This window comes from Mycteria americana, chromosome 13 (genome assembly GCF_035582795.1).
Source record: "Mycteria americana isolate JAX WOST 10 ecotype Jacksonville Zoo and Gardens chromosome 13, USCA_MyAme_1.0, whole genome shotgun sequence".
In the NCBI taxonomy this organism is placed as follows: Eukaryota; Metazoa; Chordata; class Aves; order Ciconiiformes; family Ciconiidae; genus Mycteria; species Mycteria americana.
The window spans coordinates 12,516,039-12,540,344 of NC_134377.1; the positions used below are offsets into that span (position 1 = coordinate 12,516,039).

Here is a 24,306-nt window from a genome sequence, read left to right on the forward strand (position 1 = left end):
AAAGACTTTAACCCGGCTTGGAGCAGGGGAGGGAGAGGAGGTGCTGTGCCGGCCCCCCTGCAGAGAGGGCTCACCAGGGGTGCGGGCTGTGCCTTGTTGGTGTTCGGGCTGCAAGAGCCCTGAACACCGCGTACAAAGGCAAAGGGAACTGCCAAGGGAGGATGAGTCAGGGCCAGGAAAGGACTTGGGGGTTATGAGAAGCATTTTTAAATGAATTGGAAACTTCACGAGCAGCCAACAAGGTGACTGAAGCGCAGGAGAAATGTAATCAGAGCGCTCTGAGCCGATGAATAACTGTATTGCAGCGCGGCCGGCCGGAGGGAGGGAAGGAGGCCGAGCGCCAGCAGCTCTGCGGGCCAGGCCCGCCTGGCAGCGCTGTAACCGGGCGGGCAGGGGCTGCTCCGGATGGACGAGGGCCGAAGAGCCTGCGGGGGTTTCTGCGCCCACCCGAGCTCCGGCAGGCCGGGCCCTGGGGCTCGCCATCCCCCCCTCGGTTTCCCCACCATCGCGCGGCGGCCGGAGCGGGGTTTGCAAAGCGCCCTGCGGCACGCGCGCGGGTCAGACGCGCGCGGGCTCCTCGTCTCCAGGCGAAGGGCCCTCCCGGCCGCCTGGGCTCGCGCTCCCCGCTGCGAGGAGGGCCTGGCCACGGCCGCGGCCGCGGCGAGTCCGCCCCGGGGCCGCCGCGCTGCCTGGGAGCTGCTCGGCCTCCTTCCGCCTCCCGGCCCCGGCCCCCCCCGGCTCGCCGGCTTCAGCAGGCGCCGAGGGAGGGGACGCCGGGGGCAGCGCCGACCCCGTGCCCGGGGCCCCCAGCCCCGCCACCGCCTCCTGCCCGGCCCGGCCCGGCCCGGCGCCTCCGCGGCCCCACAGCGCCCCCCGGCGGCCCGCCCCGACCCCGCCGAGCCCCCCCATCCCCCTACCCCCCCGGGCAGCCAGGCACCCCAGACACCCCATCCCCCCTACCCCCCCGGGCAGCCAGGCACCCCCAGACACCCCATCCCCCTACCCCCCCGAGCAGCCAGGCACCCCCAGACACCCCATCCCCCCTACCCCCCCGAGCAGCCAGGCCCCCCCAGACACCCCATCCCCCCTACCCCCCCGAGCAGCCAGGCCCCCCCAGACACCCCATCCCCCCTACCCCCCCGAGCAGCCAGGCCCCCCCAGACACCCCATCCCCCCTACCCCCCCGAGCAGCCAGGCCCCCCCAGACACCCCATCCCCCCTACCCCCCAAGGGCAGCCAGGCCCCCCAGACACCCCATCCCCCCTACCCCCCCGAGCAGCCAGGCCCCCCCAGACACCCCATCCCCCCTACCCCCCAAGGGCAGCCAGGCCCCCCAGACACCCCATCCCCCCTACCCCCCAAGGGCAGCCAGGCCCCCCCAGACACCCCATCCCCCCTACCCCCCAAGGGCAGCCAGGCACCCCCAGACACCCCATCCCCCTACCCCCCCGAGCAACCAGGCACCCCCAGACACCCCATCCCTCCTAGCACCCCCCAGACACCGACCTACCGCAGTGTGCAGCGCTGCGTTAAAAACGAGAGCTCTTGCAACATATTCTTCTGCAAAGACACCAAAAAAAAAAAAAGAAAAGCTTGCACGAGGACCAGTATTCCGGTACTTTATTTTATTATTTATTTTCACCTGTACAACAGCAATTAGCACCAGTACATCATTAAAGCTTCAAGCAGGTGAGCCCAAGGGTGGTTATCTCTGATCTACCGTTAGCTTTGCCAAATGCAGCTGCGTCTTATTCGCGTGAATTGACTGGTTGAGTCTCCTACAGTGCCTCGCCAGAGACAGTGCCTCTGCCCTCTTCCCGTCTCAGTCGCCGCTTGCTGAGGCTGTAGGTTGTGAGCCGCTGTTCGCAGGCGGATAATTTTGGATTCAAGGCGAGAGAGAAATTACAGCTGTAGTTTAAGCATCCGTGAGGACTAATGCCGCAGAAATAATCCAGCAGTGCTGGCCACAAGAAGGGACGTGGCTAGTCCCATCCTCCCTGCAAGACACGCTTTGGGCATCTAGGCGAGTTCAGCCTGTGGGCCAAGTTCTGGGGAGGTGCTACCCTCCCCCTTGGTGGCCTGGGCTATACCACAACTGTTTCCATGATAAGACAGCCTAAGCCCAGCTGCAGGACTGGGGACATGGCCGGTCAGGAATGCACCAGCATAGGAACTGCTGGTGTCAGGTTTAGCTCGTCCTGCCTATGAGGAGGGACGGAGGTGGAAGAGGAAAAGTATTGCTTACCCCACTAGAAGGTCACAGGGCTGTCCTAGACAATTGCAATGGTGTCCAGTTCACAGCAGTATCCATGCCATATGCAGTGCAACAAGTCCTCGGGTCCAAGAGAGACCAGACACCCTCCACACTCTGTTTCATCCTTGTCAGAGGCACCAGCACCGGCCCTTTTGGCTTTCCTTAAGGGCTACCCTGGCTCCCAGTTGGAAGCAGGGAAGGCAGGTGTGGTAGACAACTACTGATCTGTAGCTAGCCAAGAATACCCCTGGGCTTTGGGCTTCCTTCCCACTAAAGAGTGACCCCAGCTCACCCACCCCCCAGTTAACATGCAGGGTTAATCCTCATTTCAGAAATCTGCAACAGTTTCATCAAATCTTACTAAGGCCGTCGTTACTTTCGCGATTGCACAGAGCTTCCTCCAACTCAAAAGCACAAGTCTCTTCGTTAATGCTCAAGGAGAGGGTCAAGCGCAGGCAGCGTGGGCAGAGCGAGGCGATGGCCTCCAGCACCGACAGTGCACAGCCAGAAGAGCTGACCCCGGACGGCTGAGCCGGCAGCAGGGACAACTGTCTGTCAGGAGCTGAGTGACAGGTCAGATGCACCGCCAACTTTTTTGGCAAGGCTCATCTCACGCAGTCACCTAAAGCAAGGAGAGGCTAAGTAAAAGGGCTGTGGACTGGAATCGCTGGAGCACAAGGTCATGGCACAGAATTCGGGCTTTAAAGGTCACCACTGTACTCTCCAACACATGCAAAGGCAGGAGCAACCCCAGGCAGGCTCCAGGCACCCTGGGAAGCCTTTAGGAGAGACATAACTGAAGTGACAGCACCCAGAATTGATTTGCGGCGTAGTCCAGTCACATCAAGTGGCAATAAAAACATAAGTGGCTTCAGGACAGCAAGCCCCATTTGCCTGAGATGAACGGTGGCTTTTAAAAAGATCACTAAATCCCATCAGCGCTACGTATACAAACCTCATTTATTTTAAAGGCTCCTGTTAAAGTGCCTTTTATTCCTAGCAACAGGCAGTTTTAAATTGCAAAATAGCTTCTCGGATCAGCCAGCAACCGTCTTCGTTCCTGCTGGCCCACAGGGAGAGAGGGGCTGTGGCAAACGCCGGCCCCTTGGGGACAAGGGCTCTTGAACACTGTGTTTTGGGTGTCTCGATGAGGTCTCCTGTGCCCCAGCGTGGGAGTGCTGGTGCAGCAGTGCCGTCCCGTGGCTTTGGCGTGGTGCGCAGGGTCTCCGCTGAGTTGCCCGGGATAACTTCACCTTCCAGAGACCTCTGGGCATCCAAAGCAGGTCTCGCCCCAGCACAGACATGTCCCAGTGGGAAGCGTGCCGGGGCCGGCAGCTCAGGCTTCGGCGTCATCCTGGCTTAGCGTGCCAGCATCGTGTAGGAGCGGTGTCGTCTCGGAGGAGGGGGGCGGTTTGCTCTGTGCGGTGGGATGGCGCGGGCTCTTCTTGGAGGCAGGTCTCTGAAGAGGAGAGAACAGCGGTTACAGCCCCGCGCTCAGCAGGGGCACTGGGGTCAGACCTTACAGCACGCAGGTGCAACCACATCCCCACTTGGGACACGTGTGCCCCAAACCTCTTGGACTTTCACGTGACCTAGAACCCTTTTCTGAAGGCTTCTTAAACCGAAGATTTTTACACCTCCTCCCCTATCAAAAGGAAGTTACTTCCACTCCTGCCCGCTGACACTTGTAACACTCCCCAATGCCCAGCCTGAACAGCTGTGTCACCGAGTCGAGGACCTACGGGACAAAGTCAGCATGCTGCACAGCATCCGGGAAAATGAAAGGGAGATGGACAGGGTCTTCTCAGGGACACAACAGCTTGAAGACCCCCAGACCCCAGCTGCAGTAGAGGCACAGACAGCACCCATCCCTCGTATAAGGGTAAGTGCAACCTCTGGGGAAAGTGAAGGATGGAAGCTGGTGCTTTCTGGCACCAAGAGGAAGGCTCCTGCTCCACCTAAAGGCTTACAACTACAAAATAGGTTTACCGCCCTCTAAGTTGAAAAGGAGCCAGATTATGTTTTAAAGCAGATCATGTGGGCCCCCGACCCTAAATCATGCAAGACCCCCAGGAGGAACCAGCAAGTGACAGTAGTGGGTCACTCCCTGCTGCTGGGGACAGCGGCACCCATCTGCCCACCTGACCAGCCATCTAGAGACATTTGCTGCTTGCTGGGGACCTGGATCCAGGGTGTTGTGGAGGGACTGTGAGGCTTATCTAACCCTTTGACTATCACCCTCTGCTTCTTCTGTGTGGGCACCAATGATACCACCAGAGCCACCTGGAAAGTATCAAAAGTGACTACAGAGCTCAGGTGGGGGGAGATAGTGAGGGCAAAAAAGCTGGTTGATATTCAAAGATCACCTCCTCCAAGCTCAAGAGTGGTCCATCCCAACGAGCATCCCAAGTCAGGCAAAATGCCAGCAGGCCTATGTGGATGAACAAGGAGCTCCTGGCCAAACTCACATGCAAAAAGGAAGCATACAGAAGGTGGAAGCAGGGACAGGCAACCTGGCAGAAATACAGAGGCACTCTCCCAGCATGCAGGGATGAAGTTAGGAAAGCCAAAGCCCAACTGGAATTGAACCTGGCCAGGGATGTAAGAGACCCCAAGAACAGCTTCTGTAAGTACACAGGTGACAAAAGGAAGACTAGAAGACATGTGGGTCTGTGCTGAACAAGGCAGGGGACCCCAGAGACCAGCAGAAAGCCAAAGCCCAACTGGAATTGAACCTGGCCAGGGATGTCAGAGACCCCAAGAACAGCTTCTGTAAGTACACAGGTGACAAAAGGAAGACTAGAAGACATGTGGGTCTGTGCTGAACAAGGCAGGGGACCCCAGAGACCAGCAGAAAGCCAAAGCCCAACTGGAATTGAACCTGGCCAGGGATGTCAGAGACCCCAAGAACAGCTTCTGTAAGTACACAGGTGACAAAAGGAAGACTAGGGGACATGTGGGCCTGTTGCTGAACAAGGCAGGGGACCCCAGAGACCAGCAGAAAGCCTGGCGCAAGGAAGACGTGCCCTTGGTGGAAAAGGACGAGGTCAGATAATACTTAAGCAACCTAGCCATACATAAGTCCATGGACCCTGATGGGATGCACCCATGAGTGCTGAGGGAGCTGTCTACTGTCACTGCAAGGCCACTCCCCATAATCTTTGAACAATCTGGCAACTGGGAGAGGTGCCCAAAGACTGGAGGAAAGCAAGTGTCACTCCTATCTTGAAGAAGTTCAAGAAGGAAGACCCAGGGCGCTACAGGCCAGTCAGCCTCCCTTCAACCCTTGGGAAGGTGCTAGAGCAGCTAATCCTAAGAACCATTTCCAGGCACATGAAGGACAAGAAAGTCATCAGGAGTAGTCAGCATGGCTTCACCAAGGGGAAAACATGCTTGACCAACCTGATAAACTTCTATGATGAAATGGCTGGCTTGGTAGATGAGAGGAGAGCAGTGGATGTTGTCTACCTGGACTTCAGTAAGGCTTTCAACACTGTCTCCCATAAGATCCTCATGGAGAAGCTATGAAATATGGGCTGGATGAGCAGACAGTGAGGTAGACTGAAAACTGACTGAACAGCCAGGCCCAGAGGGTCATGAGAAGTGGCATGAAGTCTAGGTGGAGGCCAGTAACTAGCAGTGTACACCAGGGGTCAATACTGGGTCCAATCCTGTTTAACATCTTTATTAATGATCTGCAAGTTTGCTGATGACACAAAACTGGGAGGAGTGGCTGATACAGCAGAGGGTCACACTGCCCTCCAGAGGGACCTCAACAGGCTGGAGAAATGGGCTGGCAGGAACCTCATGAGGTTCAACAAGAGGATGTGCAAAGTCTTGCACCTGGGGAAGAACAATCCCATGCACCAGTACATATGAAGGGTCACCCAACTCTTAAGCAGCTTGGCAGAAAAGGACCTGAGGGTCTTGGTGGACACCAAGTTGAACATGAGAAAGCAGTGTGCCCATGTAGCAAAGGCAGCTAATGGTATCCTGGGCTGCATTAGGAGTGTTGCCAGCAGATCAAGGGAGGTGATCCTCCCCCTCTACTCATCACTGGTGAGGCCACACATGGAGTCCTGTGTCCAATTCTGGGCTTCCCAGGACAAGAGAGATAGAGCTACTGGAAAGAGTGCAGCAAAGGGCCACTAAAATGATTAAGGGACTGGAGCATCTTGCATGTGAGCAAAGGCCAAGAGAGCTGGGACTGCTTAGCCTGGAGAAAAGGCAGCTCAGGGGGATCTTATCAATGTATACAAGTATCTGAAGGGAAGGTATAAATACAGAGCCAGGCTCTTCTCAGTGGTGTCTAGGGGACAGGACAAGAGCCAACAGGCACAAATTTAAATGCAGGAGGTTCCATCTGAACATTAGGAAACACTTTTTTTTTTTTTTTTTTTTTTAAACTGTGAAAACCATAAAAACTGGAACAGGTTGCCCAGAGAGGTTGGGGAATCTCTATCCTTGGAGATATTAAGAGACATCTGGACATGGTCCTGGGCAACCGGCTCTAGGTGACCCTGCTTGAGCAGCAGGCATAGGCTAGATGACCTCCAGAGGTCCCTTCCAACCTCAACGATTCAGTGATTTTGTGACCCTGTAATACAAACCCAGATATTTTCCACATCAGAAATTCCCTCTCAAAAGGCTTCCCACATGCAGGAGGGGAATGACCACCCACCAGTTGACAGCCTCTGTTACCCTCCCCAACTTTTTACCCATTTAAAAAAAAACTTACCTCTGGATCTCAAACACTTAGAGGAGGGGGAAAAGGTGAGAAAAGTGTTTCCTCACACCAGTCCTACTTTTCACTCTGATCCCTGCTAACATTATTAGGGCTGCAGATCAGGTACACCAGGAGAAATAATAAGAGCATGTGCTTGCAGCCTGGTTAAGTGTGAGTATCAAGACATCTAAATTGCCCCGAATAAAGCCACGAGACAACATCATCATACCATTGCCAAGAGGGTATGTCTGGTAGATGTGGACAGTACACATTTCCATTTGATTGGTTTTAAGCAAAGCTTAATCAAATCAGGATGAGAGAAAAGTGTGTTACCTTGACTGGGTACCCACCTACAGTCTGGCTTCCTGCAACACCATCCCCTTAACTGGAGGCAGCTTTTTGGCAGAGGCGGCCTGGTTGGCCTTATTACTGTCTGAGTTCTTTTTATTGCTACTCCAAAATAAAGAGCATTTTTCCTAGAAGACAATCAGGCTAGTTTATGGTGCACTTGGACATGAATTCTACAAGAGTTCCAATTTTAGGAGGAGATTTTAAATCATTGTTTAACTAGAACCTAGTTATTAATGAAGATTTCAAAATTTAGGTTAAACTAAGCCCTAGTTAAGATTTTGGTCAGTGTCAAACCAGTTTTAAAATGGTCTGTTTGCCTTTTAAATGTGTCACCACACAGGCTTTAGGCCACGTTAGCAGAGGAGAGCTATAATGGTGCATCTGGGCATGTTTAATGGCTGTGGATTTACACATTTTTAGAACTGCAGGTCCAACAGATGCATTTCAAACTGGCTCCACTATACACTAGACTAAGATTTAAGTGTTTCACAGTACCTCATCTGGACTGGGTTTAGAGCACACTGCTCCCTCCAGAAGCCAGAGGCACATAAGATACTCCAGGAAGGAGCTGGGTTCAGGGAGACGTTTGTGCTGGCAGACACATGAAGGTGAGGACAATGCCCCCGCTCAGGGTCCCCTCTGACACTGCCTGTGACTTCAAGAGCAAGGACTGTGCATGATTACGTGATTAAGCAATCAATCATCGCTAGATCAGCAACACTTCAATCACATGAGGAACACACCTTGGCTGCAAATTGCTGTCTTCCAGTTCATAAACTCTTACCTATTTATTAGTCAGAGACTTTCATGTGTTGTTGCACAGCTTCCTTAGAGGTTTATAAGGTCACTGAAGCTTTTCAATGACTTTCCAGGTAGTCAGGCACTTCCTGTAGTTGATTTTTAGTTCTGGCACTTCATGACACTTTTGGCTGAGCACCCAAATACAGCTGGCTTACGCCTGGGTTTGGGATATTTCACAAGCAGATATTCATCTGACTTGAGTGAATTTAAAATCTAGCTTTTCTTCCTGAGGCTTTCTGGCATGGTTAAGGCTCTTTGATACCAGGAATTAAGACCTGCAGAAAGCAGGGTGAGGAAAAGCCAGCCCAGGGCTGCATAAGGTCTTAGAAATAGCTGCCCAGCGGATACAGGCATTTTTCAGATACGCTGGTGCTATGCAGCAGAGTGAAGCCCCTTTGCCAGCAACCACTTGCATTTGCAGAAGCAGAGGGGTTCAGCACACAAAGCCTGACCATCTCGGGAGCACAGTAAGGGTTTAACACTGAGCCCTCGGCCCTAGCATCGCTCCCACCCTGCAGGGAAGTGCCTGGAGGAACAAGGAGATTTGGGATCATGTGTTTAAGTCAATTAAGCAGTTGTAGGCTTGGTTAAAATCCAATTACATGATACTGAGAACTCTGGCACTATTTAAAGTGGGTTTGCATTAGTGTTTCAGTAAGGGCAGTTACAGGAGGTTGAGCAAAAGCAGCCCCTTGCACGTGCTCTCCCCTTAGCCTGCTCTCATCCTAAGCATTGCCTTTTTATCCCCATAAGTAGCCTCTTCACTTCTGTAGCTTTAGAGCCAGCTCAAGCCGTTTGACTGTAGTGCAAAACTAAATAAGCTTGCTTTGATATAGGTTAGGGTAGGGAGTTAGATCCCTACTTCAAGAGCTAAAGCTTTTAGAGAGCTTAGTGTTATCAGATGAATGTTTTGGAGCCGGAGCCACAGATCTCCGTCAAGTGTTTTAGCTGTTTTATGTTCTGCCTTTACAGCTCAGACCAGACTCACGTGCCAGCCAGGCACCCTCACTGCCCGCCCCATCGTGGGCCAACTGCTACCCAGCTGCCAGCTCCCTGCAGGCTTCTTTGCTTCTCAGTAAGCCCAGATCCACGAAGGCCCTGAGGGTTTAACTTCCAGAGCTATTGGGAGAAGTCTGCAGGGAGACGAGCGAGTTTCAGTGAAAGACAGGGTCCAGCCTGCGTTGAGAAGCAGCCACGGTGTCTGTGCCCCTTCTGCAAGAACACAGCGACTGCATTTCCTTTGTGAAAAAGTTGTGCTCAGGTAGCTACATCCCCTCGAGAAGGCTCCGTTCAGATTAGAAAACTGTTGGGACCCTGCAGAGATGCTCAGATCCATGCAATGGCACAGACCTGCTGCTTTCCACGGAGGCTGGGTTGATGAGCTAGGCTTGCTCTTTCATTAGCTGGATGAGCTGAGAAGTGCCTCCTCCTACAGGAACCCACTTCCATCACTGTTGTGCACTGAGATGGCCAGAAATGCTTTTATGTTCTCCATTTGCAGCCCAATTTCTAGACGGCCAAGGAAGTCCTGCTGCTACGTGCTGGCACCTGGCATCACTAGGACATGGTCTGTGCCATCAGCCAATGTTTCCTCAGGAGTGTTAGATTGTCAGCCTAATCTACATCATCTGATTAAGTCTGATTTGACTAACAGCATTTCCCATTAGACATCTGCAAGTTTTACCTGACTCGTTGCCATGAGTACAGCTGCTGAGATAATGAGCGGGACACTCAGCCCAAGGAAGATATACTGCAGGTAGTCCAGCAGGGATGGGATCAGCACCAGATTGGTGTAAAACTGCTTTAGGACTGAGCCTTCAATGGATCCACTCTGCTCAAAAAAAGCAAAGTTGTCAGTGGCATTTCCCTCTCATCCAGGGCCGAGACCGGCTGCACAACTCCTCTCCCACCACCTCCCAGCACAGATTAGGGAATTTATGCAATATTCAGTCAGGCTGGACGCTTTTACTAAACAGTTGGAGTCAGCTGGACCTGCACACAGCTGGAGACTGCGCTCCCTGGCCCACACGAGCATGGGGATGCTGGCAGCTCTGTTCTGGGCCCTATTTAACCCCCCATCTAGGACAGAGCCGGAGGTTTACCAAGTATAGTGCAGGGTTTGTTCAGCTCAGATGGATTAAACGACATAGCCAAGTATTGCAAAGCCTTCTGTTGGTGCTTAATTAGTCTGGCTGGCTTAAAGCATTATTCAAAGTGGAGTTTTCCCAGCCCTGGGTGGTGGGGAAGCAGTTTCCCCCCTCCCGCAGGAGCGGCTCTGCAGAATCAGGTCAAGGAAGGCAGCTCACCTCTGCAAACCACAGCACCGGCAGGACCACGGGCTTAATCTTCCCTGTTTGACTAGGTGGGGGAAGAAAAAAAAAAAAAAAAAAAAAAAAAAAAGATACGCACTTAGATTTCTGGTTGATCAGGCTACAACCAGTGTCAAAATTCTTCCTAAAGGGACAGGTCTGACAGACTGATAGTGGCCAGGAAACCAGTGTAAGGAGGTAGCAATTCCTGCTGCTTCAGGGAGCTGCTCCCCCTTGAGGGACCAGGTCCAACTTGGGACTTTCATGCAAGAGCAGAGCTCATGCTTCCATTCGTGCTTAGCTGCCTGATGACAGCAGCAAGTGCCATCCCAAATCTGGGCTCCAGGGACATGAACTCAGTGAACTGGAATGCTACACTTCATGCAGCTCCAAGATGTCTCGGTCACCTGCATGGTACCAGAGGGTACTGCAGGCAAGTTCACAGCAGCAGGGCTGTCTGCTGGTGTATGCAGGAGAGCCAGTCAAAGCAGCAAGTAAACGCTCCCACCCTTGTGGGTATTTAACATCCGGCACCACACAACTGTTGGAGCCCTTCTGTTTGCTTTTAGAGCTGAAAGTGTCTTTTTGGACATAGGCTTCAACTGCCAACCCTGTAGGCAGTGTCTTTTGCCTCCCCATGTTGGATGTAACACCTTCTGAGCAGCAGCACAGTGCAGGGGAACTGCTCCTGTGCCTCACCAGGAGACAAGGTCCATTTACCAGCTGTCTGGTCAGGCGCAGGAATGCTGCAGGAGCCAAGCAAACAGGCAGCCGCACGCTGCACTGCTAAAGGACGGCAGCTGGAGGTCACTGGAGTAGCTGACACTTCACCACACGAGCCAGTTGGCTTCTGCAACTGTGACAACTGGTAACGTTATAGCTACTTCATCTCTGGGGAGAGTAAACTCTGCAGTGACCCCAGCGTCAGCAGCACTCCCTGCTTGAGAAAGGGAGATGGCCATTTCTAAAAGGTGGCTACTTACATTATACCAGACACCTGCTTTATGTACAGATTCAGCTGGAGCCTGATGGAGCAATTCATGGGGATGCCCGTCATCTGCACAGGAAGAGATGAACCAGTTCATCAGTACAGTCAATATTTTTCTGGAGAGCTTTGCAGAAAAGCAGCCCTTTGCTTTTCAGCATAGCTGCTCTGGGTGCCACCTTCCAGAGCGATGGACTGGATTATCCAGAGATCCCCTGCAGTCACCACACACAAGACCAGGAGCGTGGCTGGGGTTTCCACCAAAGCACAAGCATCGGTCAAACCAGGCACTGGTCCCCAGGCTCTGGGGATGACTGCTCACTGAGGGATGGCACTGTCCCCATGGCAGTTTGCAGTCTGTCCCCTTCACTTGCATGCTCACCAGCCAGCAAGTGTTGCACACAGCAGCATCCAGAAGGGAGCACCTCCCTTGGGGTGGTCTGAAGGCACAAAGCCAACCTGAACATACGTGGCTGCTGTAGAAGAAGGCAGCACACATTCTGTGGGCAGACAGCGTGAACCAGAGAGGTGTTGTGTGACCCAGAGCTTGTAGGACTGAACCTAGACAAGTTCAAATTACCAAGCACAGGTTGCATATACTAAGTAACTCCCCAGGCAGGATGTTTTAAAAGCAACTTCAGTGTTTTCTGAAGCCTGATGAGCCTCTTGTTGTTCATCCTACCAGCAGCAGGATGGAAACACATCAACGCAAAAGATTCCTGCACACAGCAGAGGACAAAACATTTCTCATAACTAGGAACCAACAGCCACTGTCCAGCAACACCCTAAGGCCATGAAAACACCACACTTCAAAGTTGGTCTTGTTGACAATCATTAAGGCATTGGTTTCTCATGACACTGCAGTTTTGCAACACATTTTTAAGGTCAGAAAGCTTGTTGGATTTCCCCTGTTTGTACTCAGCAGGCTGCAGCTAGATAAGAATATAGTTAATTGTACTGTTATCAGTAGATGTTTTATACTGTAATAAGCTTAATTAGATTTCCATAACTCCGATAAGAAAAGCAGAGATAACCCAATGCCTAAATAAGAAGCTCACCTTACTTCACCTCAAGAGAGGTGACTGGTTTCTTGCTTGAGGAAACACCACTGAACGTTTGGAAGATCCGACCACATACAACACAGGCCATGAGCAGAACATCCCAGAGTCCCCTCCCCATCAGCAGCTGGGATAACGATGGCTCAGGACAGCCCAGCTCATCACCACTGGAGCTGTGACTTCACCCTCGTGCTATAGATATGCACAAAGCATAACACTGCAACAGTCCGGTGCAGAAGCAGCCAGATAAGCAAGTTGAGAGTAGAAGCCAGCCCAAAAATTAGGGCAATAGCTTCAGCTACAGCATAGTCTTCAGACTTTGCCAGTCATGGCAGTACATGTTTGCAGATTTGGGGTATAACTGGGCTGCTGCTAGATACACCTCCTGGTGTTATAGACCTGAGTCAGTAGAAAGAACTTGACTGTGCTTATCAGAACAATTATGCTTATAATTAGGTCTGCAATTCTCTAGAAGCCAGGCTAATTACTCAATTAGTTTATGGCTTCGACATTATCTGCACGACCTCACCAGTCTTTGCACTATGGAACCTGCTCAGATCAGTGCCATGAGAGCAGAGCGAGGCCACCACGCAGCCGGTGGCAGGCTTCCCCACCCAGCCCAGCCTGGACCCCCAGCACAAGGAGAGGACCCCCCAGGCTCACCCACCGGGTGCACGTCAAGGAAGAGCGCGTGCTGGTCCTTGCTGGGGTGCAGGCCTTCAACAGCGTTCACCAGGGCTGGGTCAGCATTGTAGAAGTGAGGATGGGAAATGAACATTGGTGCATCTGGATGAGAACAAAGACACCTTAAGCTCATCCAAACCTATCTGAGAGTTTCTGTTGAGGTTTTTAAGCCATTGCAGCATTTTCTCCTGAACAGGCTTTTATACTCTTCTTGGCAGAAGGCTCCTTCCCTTCCCTCCCTGCAGCTTATTCCATTGCTCTGGGAGGGTTAAGACCCAGTGTTTAAGCCACCTTCTCCCCCCACACACGACACAATGCTGTGGTAACTTGCTGTACCCAGACACGGGTTAGGACACTAAGTCTGAATTCTCACTCCTGCATGACTGGCACTCGGCATCCGAAGTTAACATTTAATTTGGTAGTTACATGGCCGGCCTCCTCCCACCCTTGCTCTCCTACCTGCTCCCTCCCCAGCCCGGGGACACAACGCTCCCATCACATCCTTGGGCATTCCCACAAACGCCAGGCTGTCGTAGGGCCATGGACCAAGGGGACTTTGGCCACAAGGATTTTCCTTCCTTCCCTCCTTGCCGAGATGCCTGCGGAAGTGCAAGCAAGAATGCCATGCACGCAGACCCCAGCAGTACCTTTGAGCACTCTGGCAGATAGCAGAGCCAATTTTCCAGACAGATGAGTTCACATCATGTCACTGCAGTTTAGTAACAGCACAGCAGGAACAGCTGGGGAGGAAAGGACTTACTTTGCCTACAGGTACTGACGTTCTGGATGCCAGACTGCATGCAGGGGCAGAACCCTTCGTTAGGTGGATAGTCCGTGCCATTGGCAAAGAGAGTTTTCGGTGCCACAAAGCGATAAGTGGGCACACCCTTGAACTTCCCAGACTGCTCGTACACCAGTGTCATGGATCTGGAAGGGTTTCAGTGGAGAAGGATCAGGATTAGCCAACAGGTTTCCACCCCAGAACCTAGCTCTTATCTTCACTGGATAAGATGCCACTGCAACGTAACTTAGACTTTGAGATCAAGATAAACACTCAGACCAATGCTTTGGATGGGGCATGAGTATTTAAGCCATTTCCTTTCCATGTTTTAAGCACAGATAAAGGGCTGGTCAGGACTAGTTATGGAGATAACCCACAGGCTTAAGTCTGTTCGCGGTATCTAGATGATATTTGTTTATAGGCATGTAGTAATGCCCAGGACTGCTCTCCAAGAGATAATACCCTCTTTGTGCAAGCCTTGGCTCTGAGGTAGAAGTGCTCTGTCACAGGGGATGAACGCCAGCTAAATCTCTTTTGCAGCACAACTCCAGCATATAGGCTGTCAGGGGAGTGGAAAGGTTTACTACATTATGCAGCAAGATTTTTTTCTTGATACAACAGGGTAGTGACATTATGCCGCATTATTGCTACCAGCTGGCCAGGACAGATGCAAGTTTCCAGGAGGGAAGTTTGCTCCCTTCACACTCAAGCAAGGTTTGCAGGGATGCAGAAAGCCTGGGCAGGCCAAGGGGATGCTTATTCCTACAGCTGCCTTCTGACACCAGGACCAAGGACGGGGGATTCAAGGCATGTTCAGCAGTTATGTGCATGCCCCTTGGCTGTGCTCACCTTCCAGCAAGGAGGCAGAGGCTGCTGCAGCACATCAGCAGGATAAAGTCTTGCCTACCTTGCAGAATATCCAGGTAGTTGCATCTCAGCATCAGCTGCACTTAACGTGCAAACAGCATAGGAGATGAGCCCTGCATGCCCTGCAGCAAGGCAGATATGCTCTTAGTCTATCAGCTGATGTTTGTGACTCCTTCCTAGCCATCTGGGCTAGCAGAGAGGCTGAAATAAAGATCTGGGGAGAAGAGACAGCACTGCCTGGTGAAGAGGCAGAGCCACTTCCTCCACAGCACTGTCCTGTGGGAACCTCCTGAGCTAATAAGAAACCAAGCTTGGTTTCCTCCACTTCGCTTCATGCCTTGCCTGGAAACATGCTCCATTCCCTAGAAGATTTCTGTAGTTTTACAGAAACAGGTATGTGTATTTAAACTTTGATTACTGGTAAACTTCCCTGCAAGTCCTTGGCTCCATGTCCTTTGGGTATTTGCTGATGTCCCCTGTGTAGAGGAATTCCTGCACTAATACTTGGCTCAGCTGACTTTGCTTGTTCCGCTGAAGAGGTCATTGTTCTCTACTCAGCATAGGCACTTGCTTGTTTTGCAGCACTATCTACAAAGCCTGAATTAACATTATCTTCCCCAAGCTGGGGACAGGGGTTTGTGCTACTGCCTGCCTCCCGGCCTCCCCTCCTTCCAGCCTCAGGGAGTTTCCACACAGGCAGGCTCTGCAGGATACTTTAACCCCTGTGTGATCAGCTACGGTCAGGGTGTCTTATACAGGACCGACATGCACAGCAGTGCATGAAGTAGGCAGCAGGAAAAAAAAAAAAAAAAAAAAAAAAGTGAAGCAGCCTGGAAACGGTGGCACAAGCCCCCACATCACCACTTCTGCAAGCACTGAGTCAGCTGAAAGAGTTCTGCAAATGGTTATAGCAGCATTTCCTTATGGCAGCTCCTACTTCTCCCTCTCGCCTCCCACTTCTTATCTAGACTGGTTATTTTCTACTGATTCAACATGGGCAAGTTAGAGTCCTCTAGTGATCAGGAAGGTATTTATGAGTACCACAAGACACTGCTAATTAGACAACTGTTGTTTGCAAAGCTCATACTGCAACACCGAACTGCAGCTGAACTTTAACTGCAGAAACTAGTCCCGAGCCCTCTGCGTCACTGCACAGGTACTCTGTGTGCGCAGGACGAGCACTGCATCTCCTGCCACCTGCACAGGGATGAGCTGGCAGCTGTGGCCTCACCTGCAGGCATCAGGGCTGTAGAACTCCAATGATGTTGGGGACATGAATGGTGGCCACATCTCCCCTGCGGTCCCATTGATCATGTTGCACTCGCTGCTCCTCCAGTAGTTCACCTGCAGGACAGATGTAGAGAGAAGAGCTCAGAATGACGAGCTTGCTGGAGAGTTGGCTTCCACCCCTGCGTGGGACATCCACCACTCTACACTGCTTCCACAGGAGCTTGAGATAGCAACACTGAAGAGCTTCCAAGATCTTTCCCGTTCAAACACCTGCCCAATTAATGGAAAAACAGGACAAGATCCCCCTGTCCCAAGTGCTCCTGCAGTGGTTGATCTGTAGATTCAGTTCATTTTAGTTAGGAGTGGAATTCCCCAAGGGAAGAATAAGCACCTCTTTAACAAGGACATTTAAATAACACCTTAAACACAGGCCAGAGGAGCCTGGGACTTCAACCATTAGAAGCAACCACCTCGGTCAGCATTTGAAGGGAGTCCAAGTGACACTGATGATGAGCTGCACTTAATGCTTCATGACAAGCCTCTTGCCATATGGCTGCCTTCTGGCAATTTGATAGAACTGAAGTTGCAGCAGTTGAAGTCCCATAGAAACTTGCCTTCAAAGCTACAACAGCACTGAGAGCTTTCAGTTTATCTTGCTTTGGATCAGGCATTGACCCCATATTAGAGGTTTGCTGCCCGACACTTACCTTCTTTAGTCCATTCCATGAATCCACTATGTGAACCCTACTGATGTTCTTCATGCCCGTGTTCACTGTGAACAGTCCTGAATTGGAGTTGTTAAACTGCAGAGGGAAGAAACTAACTTTTAATCCATTATACACAGCAAGACTGCAGTATGTTAATGATTTTGCATGCTTTGTCATCTCTAGGGGTGCTTCACATGAAGCTAATAAACTAACTTATTTCAGTTGCCAAGTATGACAGCTTCCAACATGTGCATTTCTGCTTGAGGGGAGAATTAAGGCAGCCTTACACAACCACCACCACCTACACTTGGCTGCTCCAAACAGTTACACACAGCTGCTCCAAACAGTTTGTGAGAGGGATAGCCCAGAACCTCAATCCCAAGACCAATATTGCTGCAATGTTAGTGTTCCCAGCAACAGCTTGCTTACCTCTATAAATAAGCCAAACTTCCCCTTGAAAGGGATCAGGCCAGGAATAAGCATATTTATGGTGTCTATAAGAGGGTCTTCATACCCCCACATGATCTCCCCCACTGTCCGGTTCATGAACGCCTCCTGTTTCAGGCCAGCCAGGGCTCCACTTAGTAAAAGTTTCACAAAGTTTGGTAGGTTTTCCATCATTACAGCTGCTCCCTGGGAAAGAAAACAGACCTCTGAGATGAGAGCCCCATCTTTACAAAAGAGGAAGCAATGCATCTTTGGTGCTTAGCAAGGTCCTTCTGCTGCACCGATCTACAGCCCAAGAGAAATCCTTTGGACAAACTGAGGTTCACCATTTATCCCCAGTTTGGGAAGAAAGCAGTTGAAGGCTCACAGGCTTCAGTTCCTCAGAGGACACTCGGACGAGGCTGCAGATTTGAGCCCAGCTGCTTTGCCAGCCCCTCTGCACACTCTGCTTTTGGAAGGGTAACGGCCCAACATGACAACCAACACCCAGAAAGCAGAAAACTGCATTTTATAAGCTTAACCACCTCATGGCTTAATTAGGCTTAAGCCCTACAAGAAAGTAAGCTCTGAGTCAGCATTGGGCATCATTGCCCTCCCTGCAGGCTCAGAAGTTGGTACCCACCCAAGGAGCAAGTTCTTACCATCATCAAAATGTTTGGCACAACGATGTACTCTTCTTCGCTGCCATTGGACAAGTCTGGCTGGAAGAAGAGTTTCCGGTACTCCAGGAAGGAGACAGTGTCATTGTCATGGAATGTGATATTTGTTTTATACCTGAACTCTCTGCAAAGAGACAAGAGAGATCATGGGAACCTTCCCCCACACAGTGCCCCTGCAACGCCTGTGGAGCAAGGATGGGCTGCACAGGCCTCGGCTTGCTTCTGAAGAGCAGAGGAAGGAGACTGAACCCCAGCAAGAAGCCATGGGACAGCAGGGCAGGCAGCATGCCAGGGAACAGGCGATATCAACCTCACACCCCGACCAGGGTTAGGGTCTAGCAGGAGGAGATGGCAGCCTGGGGGTGAGGCATCCCTGACAGATGGGATTCTGCAGCAACTTGCAGACACCAAGTGTTTCTTCCCAGCTGACAAGAAGTCTGAGACAAAAGCATAAATCCCCTCTGTCACCTCGCCTACAGCCGCTGAAAAGCCCAGCCCTATCAGAGAGACACCCAGATAAGCAGACCTACACCAACCCACATGCCAAAACAACCTGCAAAACAGGAGAGGACCAAACAAAATGGCACAAGCCCCACCAATGAGCCCACACTGATTTGCCCCAGAGCTCCCTGATGGCTCCCAGGTTCAGGGCAGCCCAACCCTCCATGCAGCATCACGGCTCTCCTGCTCCTCAGGGCTTTGGGCCACGCCATCTCCTGCACACTGCCCAGCATCACTCTGCTCCATGCCACGGGTGCAGCCCAGTCTCATGGGGGCTGCAATGCTCCACAGTAGCATGAGATTGTCCCCAACATTGCAAGCCTGTTACGGCTCCTGAGGAAGCTGAAGCTCAACCCACCAGCAAAAACAAAGTCCTTTATTGTGGAGCCTCTGTTTTATGGTCCACATTAGGGAAGGGCACTAATCTTCCTCAGCAGGAACACAAGGACACTAATAAGCTTTGCCCCTTTGTTTATTCTTATTTATGGTAAGTGAAGCCTTTTCCCCAAGCCAAGTGACTGATGCGATCACAACATACAGAATCCACATGGTCTTACGGTGTGACCTAGCAAGCCGAGGGGAAACAAGGGCATATACGTACTGCCAGGTTTCCCACCAACACTACTCAAACAGCTTTGGATTAAACCAGTAATCTTCCCACGTGAGCTTGCTTAGGCTGCTGACCTAACTTTGCCTACATGTGTAGGCGCTAATGTGTTGAATATTGCTATTTATGGGTAAGTTCACATGCTCAACTCAACGTCAACCATCACTTCACATTTCAGGTCCAGAGAAGCATCTGGGACTTCAACCACCATCCTCAGCCATGGCAAACAGACCCAGCCCTGCTGTAGGTGGGCCTGAGCAAGTTTTAGTGCTCCACACTGGTTCTCATGACCAGACCATTCACGTTAGGCAGATTCTGGGTCTCATGTTAGATAAGAGGTCTTAGGCCAGTCCATGAAGTTTGATATTGAGGTGACTCCAGCTCTGGAGCTGGACTCTTAAATGCACAGTGAAGATGAAACAAGTCCACTCTGAAGATGAGCGTTGCCCATCACCACACCAACACCCCTCATACCTACATTTGGACCATATCAGCCCAGGTCTGGCTGCCCAACAGGTCCCAGCACAGGACTGAGCTCCACAACTCAGTGAAGCACAGACCAACCTTACCACCCCAGCAGCCAGAGGTCCTACTTGTAGCTTTAGCAAGATCAGAGCAATTAGAGCACATTTGGGTCGCTTTAAAATCCTATGCTGTTGGACTTGCGCCAAGCATGCTAATGCCGTGCCTTCCTGCCAGAGGAGTCAGCCAGAAGCCTGGCAGGCAGCACAGTGACCAGGCTCACGCCTAACTGGACCACAAGTGGTACCTGACCTGTAAACGTAGGGTCCACGCTGGTTCAGCATCGGCTTCGCTCCCTGGAGGACTTCCTTGGGATTCAGCACTTCAAAGAAGTACACCGACAGGTAGAAAGGAACGGGAATGTCTTTCCACATGCTGAAGGAGATGCTGCTGGGGTCGATCCTGACGTTCTGCAAGGAAAAAAAAAAAAAAAAAAAAAGTAGAGACAACTGTTCAGCTCGGTGACTGTAGCTGAGCACATCCACCCTCAGCTCCGTTTCAGGCCCAGACAAAAGTGGCCGCTCCAGCAGGGGCTCTCCAGAGGATCCAGGTGTGTTATGCAAGCTGAAGCTGAGCCAGATCCAAACTGGGAACTCATATATATGCAGAAGAACTGGGAACTCATATATATGCAGAAGAACTGGGAACTCATATATATGCAGAAGAACTGGGAACTCATATATATGCAGAAGAACTGGAAACTCATATATATGCAGAAGCCACAAGTTCAGGCCACAGCATGTCTCTAGGCTTATTTATTCAGGCTCAACTATCCAGATCCCACACACAGGATTTTTGAGCTATTTTGATGCGCTGGAAACACACTCTGAGCGAGGCAAGCCAGCGCTGAATTTGACTTGCCTGGCACAAACCACCCTGTCCTGAAGGCCTCCGCTCATCTGCCAAGTTAGCAGCTCCACACAGCCAGAAGCAGGCAAGGGCTGGGAGATGTGGCACACTCATCCACACAACTGTTTGAGTACCAGCAGGGAGGGCCCACTAAATTCCCAAAAAGCAGATAGAGAACTGGGATGGTGACCCAGCCGTGTCCTGACAGTGCCATGCAGGACACTTTGCCTCCTCTCAGCTGCCAACCTGCGGTGACTCTAGTTGGTCATAAACCAGGTCAAAGGCAACGCACAATCATGGTTTCCATGTCATTGTCCTGTTTGCTGGGAAATGCCTGCAGGTGCCCAAACATGACTTAAGCCTTCACCAGCTCCCCAGCCTGGGAGCCAGCATCCGGGCACATCTGTCTCCACTCTCTCCCTGCCTCCTGGGGGCTGCCGTAGGGATAAAAGCCTGTTCCTTCTTGACTATTTTTTTTGGGTATGTTCCACCCTGATCTTTGCTTCTCCTGCAAGCACAAGCCCTTGCTGTGGTTAAGTAACCCAGCAGCTTACAGAAGCGGGTTTGATCTACTAATTAGTGAAGGCATGGGGGCATTATCTCCCTGCAGCTTGGCAGCCTCACAACAGCTCTCCTGCCCTGGACCAGCTTGATCTGACTGTGCACCTATTTGCTGCCACAGAGGGTTGAGAAGGAAAGCTGCCGGAGGCCTCCCCACAGTGCCCCATCTTTCTTTAGCCATTTCAGGGCGAGGCTGTGCCACCTGCAAGCAGCAGGGCTTTGCAAGCCCCTCGCCCGAGCCCAGATCCTCCAAGCCCCACCGCTGAGCGGATATCTCCACAGTGCAGTGTAACCCACCTAGCAAACCCTTCCCACCTCCATGTCAACACCCACCTGCTGCTGGCTGAGAGCCGCCATCCTGCCAGCCTCAGGGAATTCACGCCAAAGAAGCAGTTAGAGGACAAGATTTTACTTAGCCTGCTTTATCATCCCTACTCCTGAGTGTCCAATAGATTCTGAATAGCAACATCTGCTTTCCTTTACTTGCTTATTCTGTCTTGCACTCCCTGGATCCCTTATTGCATATGCATTTATTTATATAAGATGTACACAGTCAGATGGAGCTGCATCCCAGCTCCCTGCTACCTTTCTCAGTCCTCTCCCATCTGGGCACAGCAGCTCAAGGTACTCCACAGATGCTGCTAAGCAAGATCTACTTAACAGGGTAGGCTTAGAATTAAGCTACTTGTAGGTCAAAACAAACATGGTCATATGTCTGAAACAAAATTAGAATATTTTTCACTTAGATGGGTTACAAAGTGTCACTGAGAGGTTTGACCCCTCCTGACCACGCTGGTCTCTGTTCCTGAGGAACTGAAAGGAACCGGATACTGCTCATCTCCTCCAGACACGACCAGCAGCTCCATCAACAGTGCCCAAATCCTGCTTCTCCAAGAGGGAGGCTTCAGCCACCCTGCTCAGTAAAACCAAGAGTCAAGGTTTCCTCTTCAGATTGACAGGAGCCCTCATGCTGCGTGCAAGCACAACCTCAGTGTCAGACCTCATCCTCCACATCCTCTCACCACCATTCTCATCACCCTGCTAAAACAGCAAAGACAGCGCTGTCGTCTTCTGCCAGCTTTCAGGCGGGACAGCACAGGAGTTCCCAGGTGGAGAAGAAATGGTAAGTGGCAGATGGATGACTTGATGCAGTCTCACTGATAAAGCTCATATCTTAGGCAGGTCCATGGCACTCCAGGTGCTTCCAGAAAAGCAGTATCCCCAGGTTTTACAGGGCCAATGCCACAGGCAGCCCGGCTGCTAGGACCACAGCCGATGCAGATTCAGCTTCTGCAAATGGGACTCCGAGTTCCCTGTTTCTACTGTGCATTCCCCTACAGACTTTACTCAAAGATATCCCCAAAGCTACAACCTTTTTTGCAACTAAGGGCTTTTCCATCAGGATACACCTTCCATGCAGATCTTGGGAAGCCAGGACTGGCAAGCCAGCCTTCACCTGCCCAACCCCTGCCACCAGCCCTTCAGGCACAGCTCTACTTCTTATCTGCCACCCTGAAAACAACCCAGGAGTTTCAGTAAGGCTCTGGATATGTCTCACCACCCTAGACATCAGCACTCAGTTATTTTTTTCCATTTCACATTAAGCTTCATAAGAACTCAGGACCATTTGGGTCATGCTGAAGATGTGGAGACCAAGGGCTTGAGATGAAGGGAGACCTGAGGAGAGACAGGGGTTGGTCTTTTCCTCATCTGTTCTCACTGCAAGTTATTAGGAATTAGCTAATCAGGCAGAAAGGATCAGGATTGGCTAAAAAGAAGAGGGCAGAAAGGTTTTTGCACAAAAAGTGTCACTCCTGTTCTGCAGGGGCCATTAAGCCTCTTCTTTGCAGGTACCAGCTCCTGATGTCCATGGAACTGGACAAAGATTGACTTTTACTGCTTAAGCCGCAGGACTGTCTGGCTTTGCCCAGCCAGAAGCACTTCTAGAGAATACATTTAAGTACAAGTTTGGTTTTGGCAGCGACTTTGCAGCACATATAACCACAGCCATTGGCTATGGGGTCTTTATTTACTTCTTTCATCAGAAGCACGTTTCCAGGTGCTGACCTGTGTAGGTGCAAGCTTGGAGAAATGCCCAGGCAGGGGGTACATCTCCTTTGGGCAAGGAGAAAAAGGTTTGGCTAAATGTGGGAATGAGCCAATTGGTTCGTTACAGCAGGATAACTGGTGTCCCGACAGCGAGGACAGGAGCACTGGTTCCCAGGTCTCTGTGCAGCAGTTACGGAACAGATCCACACCCCCACCCACAGCCCCACACCTTGGCCGTGAGGGTCAAACATCCCTTCGGCCTCAGGACCTCTCTTGTGGATAAGAGAAGTCTTGAGAGAGGCGGCTCTTTAGGTTTTCCAGTCGAGCAGGAGAAGATGACTTGGAGGTTGCTCCCTGCACAAGGCTCCTTCACAGCGCTCCCACACATCACCTGCCCCATTTCCAGTGTGGAAAGCATCTCACCAGAGCGCATCTGAGCCTGGTAACCTGTACACCTATTGACAAAAGGAGTGCTGCAGGTGGAGGCAGTAGGGACAGGAGGAAGGGCCGGTGCTCGGGACAACGTTCAGCCCTGCCCAGCTGCTCAGCCCAGCACCACCAGCACTGGCCCCCCAGCCAACTCCAGCTCCGCAAGAAGCCCTCGCTAGTCAGGGATGAGCACAGGGAACGCAAGCCCATGCCCCAGCCCTGCCTGCACACCGGCTCCAGCACACTCCGCGCCACCATCACCCCCTGCACCTCGCACCGCATCCTGGATGCGCACCAGCCCCATAGCCAGCGCCCAGCCACGCACCGGCTCCAGCCTCCATGCACCAACCCTGCACCCCCCACAAAACCCCCGGCCCCGCTGACCTTGACGACCTGCTCCTTGATGATGAGGGGCCCCACCAGCAGCAGGCAGACCCCCAGCAGGGCGCAGGCCGCCCCGGCCAGCCCCAGCCCCACCGACACCCTGCGCCGGGCCGCGGCCATGGCGCAGCACAGCAGAGCGCAGCCGGGCTGCAGCCGCCGCCGCCGCCGCTTTATGGCCCCGCGGCCCGGCCGGGCCCGGCCCGCCGGAGGGAGCGGGGGGGGGGGGGAGTGGGAAGGGGCGGGGCCGGGCCGGGGGGCGGGGCCTAGCCGAGCCCCCCCCTCTCGCTCCGCGCAGTCGCGGCGGGAAGCGGCGGGCGGGTGAGCCTGTGAGGAACGGGACCCTGTATATAACTCTAAAAACGTAGATTGGTATATAAATGTATTTAAATAGTTAAAAATATGTGCGCGTGTGTGTGTGTATATATATACACATATACACACATGCGGCCCAGGCCACCCCCGGGAGGGAGCGGGCCCGCCATCCGCAGGCAGGGTGGCTGCGAGCCCGGTGTCACAGCCGGTACTCGGTGTCACAGCCGGTACTC

At 52.1% G+C, this 24,306-nt stretch overlaps 1 protein-coding gene across 6 annotated transcripts; it reads right to left on the bottom strand.

Moving 5' to 3' along the window:
• Nucleotides 1-1,621: 1,621 nt before the first annotated feature.
• Nucleotides 1,622-23,982, bottom strand: SCARB1 (scavenger receptor class B member 1). Of its 6 annotated transcripts, none has more exons than XM_075516117.1 (12): nt 23,762-23,982; nt 19,742-19,899; nt 17,842-17,983; nt 17,183-17,386; nt 16,754-16,849; nt 16,048-16,160; nt 13,929-14,095; nt 13,152-13,270; nt 11,425-11,498; nt 10,439-10,490; nt 9,817-9,963; nt 1,622-3,713 (listed from the first exon to the last, which is right to left on the bottom strand). In XM_075516117.1, exons 1-12 carry the CDS (start codon nt 23,879-23,881, stop codon nt 3,591-3,593), a joined length of 1,515 nt encoding a protein of 504 aa, XP_075372232.1. In that variant the 5' UTR covers nt 23,882-23,982; the 3' UTR covers nt 1,622-3,590. The 6 variants fall into 6 exon arrangements, 4 of the variants coding, with proteins under 4 accessions (XP_075372232.1, XP_075372234.1, XP_075372233.1 ...); XM_075516118.1 differs by lacking the exon at nt 1,622-3,713 and adding an exon at nt 5,147-6,851; XM_075516121.1 differs by lacking the exon at nt 1,622-3,713 and adding an exon at nt 7,181-7,456.
• Between the last annotated feature and the right edge of the window lie 324 nt (nt 23,983-24,306).

Bases quoted from the DNA above. Each gene is read 5' to 3' on its own strand.
- SCARB1 (XM_075516121.1), bottom strand. From the start codon at position 23,881: ATGGCCGCGGCCCGGCGCAGGGTGTCGGTGGGGCTGGGGCTGGCCGGG. The intron at 17,984-19,741 runs GTCAGGTACCAC...GTCTCTTTGCAG, and splicing joins CGTGGACCCTACGTTTACAG to AGAGTTCAGGTATAAAACAA. The intron at 11,499-13,151 runs GTGGGTGAGCCT...CTTCCTGTGCAG, and splicing joins TCTTCCTTGACGTGCACCCG to ATGACGGGCATCCCCATGAA.